Below are 11748 nucleotides of genomic sequence, written 5' to 3' on the forward strand. Positions count from 1 at the left end.
CACACACACACACACATTTTGCTTTGTCACCATCAGTGCTACAGTAAAGGCCAGTAAACCTCGAAAACAAGGGCTCTGCCATTTCTTTGCCTCTTCTAATATTTTAACAGTGGAACAAGACCCCCTTTATGATTTGATTCAAAAGGACCAATTAAAGGATTAAACATATTCCAATGTATATAAACACACTAATTCCAGTAATATATTTTGCAGTATACAGTAATGTATATCATTTTACATTTAAGAAATGCAGATGATTACACCCACATATAAAAGCATACAGTATAATACGTTTCAACAGGTGTCAGAATTTATTTAGTATCAATGAGTTATGGTTACCATATTTGCCACACTGAGAACAGTGACTGTCTTCCTAAAAATCCCTCAGGGGCTTTGCTTTAGTCAAAGATTTAAGGTACTTTAGGAAATTGGATAAAATTAGGGCCTCGAAGAGCAAGTTAATCATACTTAGCCAGAACCCAGGTGCACAAAAGTAAAATATTGAGAAAACCTCAGACTGTCATTATCTTTTGACTTACGTGTGTTTTAGGGTGAAGTTTTACTTAGAGGAACAGAAGAGATGTTACATTCAGCCTGTGTTGGAGTTCAGCCAGTCTGTGCCTCTCTGACCTCTTTACATCTTCTTCTCTCTTGCATCTATCCATCCACCCATTCATTCATTAATTCAGGCATCTATTCATCTCTCCATCCTTCTATTCAGACCTCCATTCATCTCCTCCGCCCTCTGACCCACTTCACTTACAAATGTCTATGTTGGTGAGAGTGTGTGCATGTGAGAAAAAGAGAAATAGGCGGCAACACACACATGCCAAAGGGCTTCCTAAATAGCATCTTGCAGGAATGTTTATCATCTGAATGCAGCCACGCTGAAACAAGTCATTTTGAGGTGAAAGAAATAAGATAGTTCTTAAATTTCCTTTGAAAACAAGCAAGACAAAGGTGTCCAAACGAGAAACACAGTCCATTACTGCTGCTTGCGCAGGAAATAGAAGAATAGGAAAGAAGGAAGATACCGTTTGCAACTACAGTCTTCTTTACAATATTCAACAATTTGTGGTCAAAGTCTCAACTACCAGTGAGTAATCTTGTACAATTCGAGACCCATGAATTAACACTGCTGTCAGCTGCCAACCCAGACTAGGCCATATATAAACTGAGGTGATGGCAGGACCCAGTCAGCAGCAAAATGTCCTCCAATCACTTCTGGCCAATCCACCATATCCACCTACACAGATGGGACACTTAAGTACAACAGAGCAGAGCACAGAGTAAGATGACAGTGGGCCATTATGATATATACATTTAAGTAAAACTGTTCTGAGAATAACCATTAAAATTACATCATGTGGCAGGTACAATGCTTTTATTTTGTTAACAAAAGAGCAGGAACATATGTATATAAACACAAAATGAATCCCATATTGTCCAAAGTCAATAGGACATCAGTGACCTGCATTGGGTCACATACACACACTACAACTACAATCCACAGATCATCCAAACATGACCATTTTTACCATTGTGCGTCGTTTTCCATCCTATTATAGACACCATAGCTCTCAAAAAACTATTATTCAAACTCCATACATCTGGATCATAATATAAAAAGAAATTTAGATCATACAATGACATTTAAAATCACAGCTGTACTGAGCAGCTTCCTATCCATTCTTTCTAGCTTAATGTCACAGCCCCCATCTGTAGCTAATTTACGGCAGCTATATCCTCTATGAATATCTCATAGAAGGAGTTAAATCAAGCACGGGGGACTTGGTATAAATTAAATCCTGAGTGTGTGATATGCAGCGGAGTGCTGATTGTGTCTCTTTGATTGACTGGCCTGTGATTTTACAAGTATTACAATGAGAATGAATTAATATTGCGCAACTGTGCTTGAATATTCACAATTGTTACAGTTAAACATTTTTAAATATATGTGTTTTTCACCTATTTAGACTTAAACTGTACTGTTTATGTAGCCAGTTAGAGCTGTAATAGCTGATTTTCTCCAGAAGAGGGAAGCATTTTATCACCATCCTAAAGTAACAAGACGTTAACGCTGCTTCCACCACTGAAGACCTGCCACACCCGATGTTTGGATGTATTTTGTACATTTTTTAATGCATTAAAATCTGTTTTACCTCAGCCTTCAGTGCTTCACATAGTCAAGATAATGATGTTAAAAAACAGAGGAGGATTGTCCGGAGGGAGAGAAGAGTAAAATGAAGGATAGAGAAAGTGAGACTAAGTGCAATTTTTCCAAACCTGTCCAAACCACAGCATATCACTTCCACGTCTACAAGAAGTACAGGTATATGCCTCAGGTGTCAGTATAGTATGGTATTGTGTGTGTGTGTGTGTGTGTGTGTGTGTGGACTCTCCAGCTGGACTGAAGGCGACCTCAGGGAGGGTTGTTGTTATTGCAGCAGGATGTTAGAGCAGAACAGATCTGATACAGGACATGGCTTCGGCCAGGAGATGTGTGTGTGTGAGAGAGTGTGCCTGTGAGAGAGTGTGTGTGCTTGCGTGCATTTCTCCACCACCATGAGGAATGAGTTCAGGCCAGAGGCATTTCTCAGCAGGGACATCGTGTTGTTTCTCTGCATCTGAATTCCTACATCCCTCTTTCCCCTCTCTGTGTCAAACTTGTCTCTTTCTCTTTTTTTAACTTTACCACATTTTCTAGCAGTAAATAGTGTGTTTGTAACCGAAAACTGATTGGGCTATGTTCCTTGTTTTTGTAACATTTCATGTTCTTTTTAAAAAAAAAAACACACTTTTTTTTTTTTTTTTTAAATGTGAGGAGTTGAAAAGACAGCTTTTATTCTGGACTTCTGGTCCTGGTTGGATTCCTCAGACTCCTGTCACAAGTCACACCTAATGGGCTGAACGCAGAGTTCCTGCTGCTGACCTCACACCTTCACAACGTGCATCCTCCTCCTCATTCCATTAGAGAAGAAGTCGAGATAAGCACCTGGGAGTGATATGAAAGATGTTTTACATATGACGACATGACAAAGGAAGAACAGCTCACCATTTCTCCTAAAATGTCATTTGATAATGTCAGTTTGCGACAATATATGACACAACCCATGTCAACCTCCTCTATTAGTGAATGTACTTAAACGTACGTAACTTATTTCTGTGTTGCACCTGTCTCCAGAAAAGTGTAAAACGTAATATATATATGCCTGTGTAATGAGTTTTGTAAATGAGTTAGCAGGTTGACAGAGAAATATGATATAAGGGCTAAAGCACCTTGATTTTGACCCCTCATGCCTCAGATGTGACACTGTCATGGAAAAAGGCCCAAGAGGAAGCTGCCTTACGCCTTTGGCACAGTGCAGTGAAATAACACTCACATGTTGACTGCCAGGGAAGATCAGACTTGGGGCTGGGTTGTGGATGATGGTGGACATGGTGTATGCTCCACACAGGAATATGTTGTGCTATATACAATATTTCTTTCATGGATGCCAAAGAAAAAGGTTGTTTAGCTGTGGCCAGGGAAAACTTTAAAGCCTTAATAGCATGAACTGCAGATCAAATAAACATGCCACATTTGGCACAGCTTATCGCAGTAGTGGACCAGCCAAACAGACCGATGTATCGTCTTTCTCAGGGTAAGGGTCGGGCATGATGCAGCAAAATGCAAAATATGGAGATGGATTCGAATGACTGCAGCTGTAGTTAATCCTAAAGCCACAGGCACCGCAGGCATTCAGCATAGCCTGCATCTCTATAAAGTGGATCTTACAGGTTTATTATCCTACATTACCTTCTTCACTCTTTAAGCTAACATCAAAGGCTGCTCTCATAGTTGTAAACAGGAACAAGCTCAGACTATTTTCAGTTGGCCTGTCAAAGTGGACGGAGCCTCCCGCTGAGCCAAAGCTGCATGTTTGGACGTTGCTAAAGAGATATCAGCTGACCCAGTTTTATGTGCCATTGCAATGAATATGTATCAGGATACAGACATCTGGCATAACCATTGGGGGATTGAGCCTTCCCAGCAGATTGACCTCAGATCAGAAATTAATTGAAAATACAGGACCAATCACTTTGTTAAATGTTTGCTTTGAAAAGGGACAGTAAATACATATTGTCAGTGTTTAAGGGCCCGACGTTAGGTGGGTATTTGTGTGAAACAGAAAGGCTCCTCAGGTCACAGTTGTTAAAAGCAATAGGAAGTGACCTCTAACGAAGCCCATTAAGAACTTTAAATCAGAGAGGAAGCTGTGACCCCTCTGACACTTCCCTTCGGACCTTGTAACCTTGGCTCAGCCAGCACAGGAAGTTCCTCATTCATAGAGTCTAATTACCACTCAGTGGAGTGACCCCCTGGCCCCAGAGCATCCACCCTAAAGGTCTCTCTGTCAGTCTCTGCAGATTAGGAATGTTTGTCATTTTTCTTGTGTTGATTAGGTTGGCATATGAGTTCACTTCGCTGATGACACTGGGAATAATACTGTGGACCAGCGTGAGAAGGAGTAATAGAGGAGTAAATGAGCACTTATAATGGTTCCTTACTGCCCTTACTCTAAACTCCATTTCAGCTAAAGGGTGTGCTAGTTTTAGCTTGTTACATTAGGTAGACAGTGACGGATGGTGGTTTAAGCTGGGCTGGTGTGTTTTGACGTTAAAGATTGATGGTCTGACTTATGGAGGGATACAGTACATATATTTTGGTCAGATTGTTTAGGAGCCTCCCATTTGAATTCACCAACACTTATGGACACCAGATGTATCATCATTCACCTCATGTATCTGCCCAAAATACTGCCCTCTCTTTCCGGGGTATTTATGAATTGATCGATGATTTGGATCTCATTTGAATATTTTGAAGAAGATAAACTGATGACTAAGTGTTATAGTAACACCACAGTGTTATTATTTAAGTAAATGATTGTACAGTTAGTTTTTCTTGGCCCACTGACAAGCAGCTGATGCTATATTTGGCCCCATGCCCTCCATGTCCTTGTTTAAGTGAATTCAGTGCAGCGTGTGTGTGTGTGTGTGTGTGTGTGTGTGTGTGTGTGTGTGTGTGTTGGCATATTTAGGACTAGCTGTGGACTCTGATGTAAATGTCTGAACTTCCAAGCAGGTATTTCACTGTGACTTAAACAATTACTGGCAAGCACACAATAGATCTGAGCTCAGTTTTCTCTTCTTTTTTTTTTACAGAAAAGAATGGTTTGATTGTTGCTCATTGACTTTCTATCAGGTTGTGAGACCAAGCTTTCAGAGACTGTTGAATGAATATTGAATGTTTTAAACTTAGTTTCCTGTATTCTTTGTGTTTGGTATTTACAGAAACTGGGCAGTAGCATGCAGTGCGAGGAAGGCACAGAATGGCTGCTGGAACTGCTGATGGAGGTGCAGTTGCAGCAGTACTTCCTGCGGATCCGAGATGACCTTAACGTCACGAGGCTCTCACACTTTGACTATGTCAAGAACGAAGACCTGGAGAAGATCGGCATGGGTCGACCTGGTGAGAAAGTGTGTGTGTGTGTGTGTGTGTGTGTGTGTGTGTATGCAGGTTTTGTTGTCGTATGGACATTTATTAGTTTGTTTCCACAGTATGTGTTCTTGAACATTTGTGTCTAGTTTACCCAAAAATCAAATTCTAGTTTAGTTCTGCTGGGATCCTGAAAGTAGTCTTGGTTAAGACATTTGTGCTTCTGAGTAAAATATCTTGACTATTGGATGGATTGTTGGGAAATTTGCTACAGATACTCAAGGTCCCAAGGACAAACTCTAATGACTCAAACGGTGATCCTTTAAAAATAAAATATACAAAACCAGTAACACTCCCATCAGGTTGTACTTGCAAATGTCAGCATGCTAACACGATAAACTAAGATGGTGAACATGCTTATCATTATACCTGCTACACATTAACACCTTGGCATTTTCATTCTGAGCAATTTAGCATGTTGACCACAGACTGTAGATGTCGACGTTAGCATTTAGCTTAAAGCACTGCTAGTACACATTACAGAGCTGCTAGCGTGGCTGCAGACACTTGGTCTTGTTGTTACTTATCATCTCTTTCTAGATTAGAAATAAACAAACAGGCCATACAGATAGTAGTAATCTTCAACTGTGGTGTGCTTGTTTCTTCAATAGTCTGTTTGGCAGATAAGGAAGGTCGTTTAGTGGTAGAAATCAATTTGGCAGATCAGACAGAGAGGGAATTTCAGAAGCTGCCAAGCAACAATAATCATAACCAGGCAGCATTTGTCTCCTAAGCTCCTCTCTTTTCTTGTGTCATCAAGTCATCGAGAGTTATTTAATCTTTCCTCATGTGCAGTGGTAGTCTCTGCCTCATATACTGAATTAATTATAGACTGCACAGAGATTTTATATTAAACTTCACTTTTAGTGTTCCTCCAATTTTCTTTTTGCTTCCTTATGACTATAAAAGGGGTTATTCTACATCTATTTATAGCCTGAAGTGTTACTTTTGTCTGCAGTAATAGCAGTGTGTCATTTGGCTCACCCTCAGCATAGCTGGAGCAAATCCTCCATCACTAACACCCTTAATACCATTTTAAAGCCACAACTGGTAATTAGGCACAATGGGAAGTGACACTAAAGTGCCAAGTCTTTTGTCTGCAGTGTGTGTGTGTGTGTGTGTGTGTGAGAAGGGGATGGCAGTAATGTTCAAAATCCAGTTACTGAAGCCCTAAGGGCTTCACCACCGAGCCGCTTAAGACTAATTACACCCACTCCTCCTGCTCATATATTCACTCACATCTTTCTCCTCCACTCAGCCTACTGTTCTCAACACTATCCATCTTTCCTTCTTTCTTGCTGTTCTTTGTTTTTCATACTTTATCTCCAATATCCTCTCACATATAGTATGTGTTTGTCCACTCCCCTTTCCCGTCCACTGTTTGCGTTTTTTTCTTTATCCCCTATCATATGAAAACTGGATGTTTTCTTCCAGTTTTGGGAAATTACTTGAAATTCAATATAGTATAGTCTGCAAGTGTCCTATGGGTGTTCTTACACCAGGAAGACCTATGGGGGAAGAGACAGCTGCAGTCTTCATCCTTTTGTGTTCACAGCTGACCATCACTGCATTTCTCTTTTTTCTTTTGTTATTCTGATAAAGGACAGAGACGACTGTGGGAGGCTGTGAAAAGGAGGAAAACCATGTGCAAGCGCAAGTCCTGGATGAGCAAGGTGACAGACAGAGACACACACACACACACACACACACACACACAGGACGCATTTATTATGGTATGGTATGCTTGACATTATGTCGCCATAGTGGCGTCTGTCTGTCTGTCTGTCTGTCTGTCTGTCTGTCACAGTGTGGACATATTCATGTGAACACAATAACTTGACATGAACAATACACTTTGACCACTGTTTCTCCCTGTACAGATGATATGATCACATTTTGCAACACCTTGCTGAATTAATTTTACACAAAGACAAGTATATTAATGTAAACATGTTGTAAAATGCAGCCTTACCATAGACATTTCTGTTAATTTGATGCCAGTCTGCTGTTGTGGGCACTGCTGTGCTGTTAAATCCTGACATAAAATTCTTCTTATTTCTAGAAACAAAGGACATAGTGGTAGTGGAGTGTGAATGGCAGAGCTGTTTTTAAGTCCTGAACCAAGTCAGAGTCAAGTGTAAAGTCTCTGAGACAAGTTTTTCCAGTCCATCAATGCTTAAGAAAATTATAAGAGCACAATGGCAAAAATCACACCAAGGATTAAGTGGCATCTAGGAGTAGTTGCAGATTGCAGTTCACTAGTTCACCTGTCCTTTGCGAGGCAAGAAATTAAACTATGCTGGCTGCAAAACGTGCCAAAAAATGCAAACAGCCCTATCTAAAGCCAGTGTTTGGTTTGTCCTTTCTGGGCTACTGTAGATACATGGCGGTTCAACAAAATGTAATCACATCATCCCATGTCTCTTATTTGACATTTCCTTGCTCCTCAATCCTTGCTTGAACCGGTAGTTGTTCAGTTCCACCATCTTGCAGACTGTCCTAAAGCGCTTATTCCTGCACAGAGGAGCGAGGAAATTGTAAATAAGAAACTTGGGATGTAGCTCATGAAAGTCTGTAGATAAAACTGGCTCATTTTTGAGGTAATAAAAATACAACAATTATATATTCAGGTGATTACACACTAATGAAAACATACCTATGAATATAACATTCTATTTGTGCCAATAGAGCCTCGTCAGTGTAACACACTGGATCTTTAAAACGAATGTGCAACTGTGCAAAAAGCCCTATGATGAGTTTCTGTCTGTTTGGAACATTGTATTGTTTCTGTTCATCTCTGCTCGGTCACGTTAAAACCAGGATCAGAGAAATGAATTTAAGTTTGCTCTTTTGTAGTTAAAACACAGATGTGTATGCATCTGTAGTGAACATTTCTCCAGAGAACAAGACTGCCTGACCCTTCACATGAGAACGAGCACGTCCACATTCAGACACACACATACACGAGTCAAGTCACAAGAGTCTGTGACTTACAGATTCAGAGCATCGCTGGCATTTCAGCAAAACATCGCGCGCTTATCACACATGCGACACTGTAAGAAACGTCAATCTATGTTCACCTTAAAGAGCACAGATAAACCTTCGAAATTAAAGACTGTCTTATGCTATCACCCAAACATCTTATCACTTTTCTATCATGAAAACCTCCTTAACATCAGAGACTCTGCCATACTGATGCAGGTAGGGAGGGTGAGAAATTTCAAATTCAGAACACACCTAATTACTCAACATACGTCAGTGCATAACTTAATGGAGATGAGAAGGGCTAAACGAACAGTGATGTCATTCATGGTAGGTACTTGGCAGGTCTGGTGGGTTATATCGATAAGAGTGGCAGGTTGTAACCGTTTTGGGCTCGGCGATGCATACACGATGTGTCTAGATTAATCTAGGTAGGAACTCGGTTGGTATTTATTATGTCAATGAATTCATATTATATGGTTGTTAGTTGGTGTAGTGTGTGGTTTGGTTATTGTTGTTTGTGTTGGGTTGGAATTTCCGCATATTCTTCATGAATAGCTTCTGAGCAAATACAGCAAGCAACAAACGGATGATATTAAGAGATAGGAATAGGAGTCACTTGGGATTGGGCGTTGTCTTGGTGGTCTAAAGTATAATATTACCGCATGGACTATAAGATACACCGCACGTAATTCCGGATCATGGCCGCATCCTCTTACTCGTTCCCTTTGTATTGCTGGTCCTTTGAGATAGATAGGACGCGTAACAGGTAGGTTAAGCAACACATTGTATGCCGCCGAGCGGATTGTTACGCGTTGTCCATGTGTGGTGAGTGTTCTGTTTGGATGTTTTGTGGTGTTGTTTGTGTGGTTTTGTGTGGTGTTGGTGTTTGTTGGTGGTGGTGTTGTTGTTGCATTGTGTGCTGTGCTGCCATAGTCAGAATCTTTTGAATGTTGAGCCTCCTATTTGAAACCCACTTACCACACGGTGACCACAGAGATGTGGTGTTTTTATAAAAGGTCTGCAGCATTATGTCATGTCTGGTCCAGTGTGAATGTGAAACCACACACCGCTTGCTACTGTTTATATCTGGCCAGTCAAATATGTTTGGCACTGAGGATTCATTGACACCTCTTTTTCACTGACCATACCGTTTCTGCATACTGACTCTTTTTTTTTATCAGTCGATAATGAGTTCACACTGGTTTCAATCACTTTATGAACTTACTGCTCATGCACAGAGAAAAACATAAATGTGATTTGTTGCATGTTAATTGGTGTTGGGATTATTTCTTGTTAATGTTATTTGATATGTAGCTTGACATCGTTTCCCCTCAGTGTCTGACAGCAATACCAGTTTCTGTGCATTCCTATTTTGGTAAACAGTCTTATTTAGATCCTCAACAAAACAAAGGTTTCCCTTAATGGCCCTGCATAGCACACGGGTTCAAATTTAGGGGAATGGAAAGCTCTTGAGGACTCACACAAACACACACACACATATTTATATGCACACAGAAACATTCAGGTCCCTTAATCTAATAGTGCTTCTTAATGAGTACTTCCTAACAGCTAAGTCATCCCTGCTGTGTTGTCAGTTGTTAGCGCTTAAGCCAAGAGGCAGGAAATTTCTCTCTCTCTTCCATAATAAGTGATAAGTGTGTGTGTGTGTGTTGCTTGTTTTGGTACATGTGCATAGTTACTAGTACTTACTGACAGTAGATCCCTTAGTTTATGTTGAATACATTCCACCATATGTGTTGCGCATTTAACTCATATTGCATTAGCATTAGTGTGCACATAAGACCTTGTGCCTGTAGTTATACTGTAGTTTTAAGTGTGTGTTGATGGAAGACAGGCCCTAGGCTCTTATGTCCCCAGATAAGAGCCTAGGGATCAGTGTTTGATGATGGTGATTCCACTCTTTGACTGCTGGATGCTAGCCATGATTTGACTCTGCTTTCCACAGTCTGCTCACATCGCACAGAGAGAGATGGAAAAAAATAAATTTTTCTGCGAGGCTGACAGAAATGGGAAAGACTCGGAGTTCGTAATTGAAATGAGTGTCTGGTATCTTCCCTCCGTCTCCACCCAGTGTCTCCTGAGTGCAGAGCGACCTGGCAGATAGCTCAATGACCAATAAAGTTGTAAGATAAGACACAACTGTGGCTTTTCATAAGAGACTCTTTAACCCACCGGGCAGCCCTGGACACTTGGTTTTATAATATATTATACTATCGTTTAGCAGCAGTTCAGTTAATCTGGTCTTCTCACTGCTAGATAATGTACCTAAAAAAAAGGTATAATATGAAATTATTAGGAAAATACAGCTTCTTTCATTCTTACCCTTTTCTGTTCTCTAGGTGTTTAGTGGTAAGCGCCCAGACGGAGGAGACTTCCCCCAGCAGGGCCAACCGGCCTCCTCCTTTCGTAAGCTGTCTCCCACGCCTCCACTGGGCCTGGGCGAGGGGGTCCTGGCCACAGAGCCCGGCGGCGGTGGTGGTGGTGGTGGTGCTCCTCTGGACGGGCAGCAGCAGGCTCTGACCTGCCTCATCCCAGAAAAGGATCTGACGCTGTTTGAGAAGCTGGGGGACGGATCCTTTGGTGTAGTGAAGAGAGGGGAGTGGCTGACGCCTGCAGGAAAGGTGGTGAGGAGATTAGTAGAGATAGTACAACAAAACTCCTGTATGTTGAGGATATTTGTTAAAGAGAGAACTGGGTCATAGTTTGCATAAAACGCTATGCGCTGATGTAGGAATAAATAACAGCTGGTGCATGAATCTGCGTACCCATATTGTCTTTATGATGAGTTTGTGCGAATGTGATTAGAAGTGATTCTGCTATAAAAAGAGCACTGAAAGGCTCACTGGTATTAATACATTTGAAATCTTTGTCCTTGTTTGCAGCTGAACGTAGCTGTCAAGTGTTTGAAGACAGATGTGCTCAACCAGCCCGACGCTCTGGAGGACTTTATCTGTGAGGTCAACGCCATGCACTCCCTGGACCACCAGAACCTCATTCGCCTCTACGGTGTGGTGCTCACACACCCAATGAAGATGGTAGTGGACACACAGAAACGCACACACACAGGGAGGACAGACAAACAGAAACACACAGATACACACAAGTGTATCAGTCCCTAGTGTAGGGCTGCTCGATTATGGAAAAAATCATAATCACGATTATTTGGGTCAAAATTGAAATCACGATTATTCAAACGATTATTT

General features: G+C 41.2%; 1 protein-coding gene across 5 annotated transcripts in view; it reads left to right on the forward strand.

Annotated features, from left to right (window-relative positions):
• The window catches only part of tnk2b (tyrosine kinase, non-receptor, 2b), a gene marked incomplete at its 5' end in the record, with an annotated part of 49724 nt that overhangs the window by 24094 nt on the left and 13882 nt on the right, over window positions 1–11748 (forward strand). For 4 of the 5 annotated variants that reach the window (XM_035670216.1, XM_035670219.1, XM_035670218.1 and 1 more), the window contains 4 exon segments: window positions 5335–5512; window positions 7142–7212; window positions 10885–11169; window positions 11428–11580. In XM_035670216.1, the coding sequence (XP_035526109.1) occupies window positions 5335–5512; window positions 7142–7212; window positions 10885–11169; window positions 11428–11580 (687 nt within the window). 5 annotated transcript variants of the gene reach the window in all.

The sequence above is a fragment of the Morone saxatilis genome, unplaced genomic scaffold (assembly GCF_004916995.1).
Source record: "Morone saxatilis isolate NCDOM2014 unplaced genomic scaffold, NCSU_SB_2.0 Contig23, whole genome shotgun sequence".
Classification (NCBI taxonomy): domain Eukaryota; kingdom Metazoa; phylum Chordata; class Actinopteri; family Moronidae; genus Morone; species Morone saxatilis.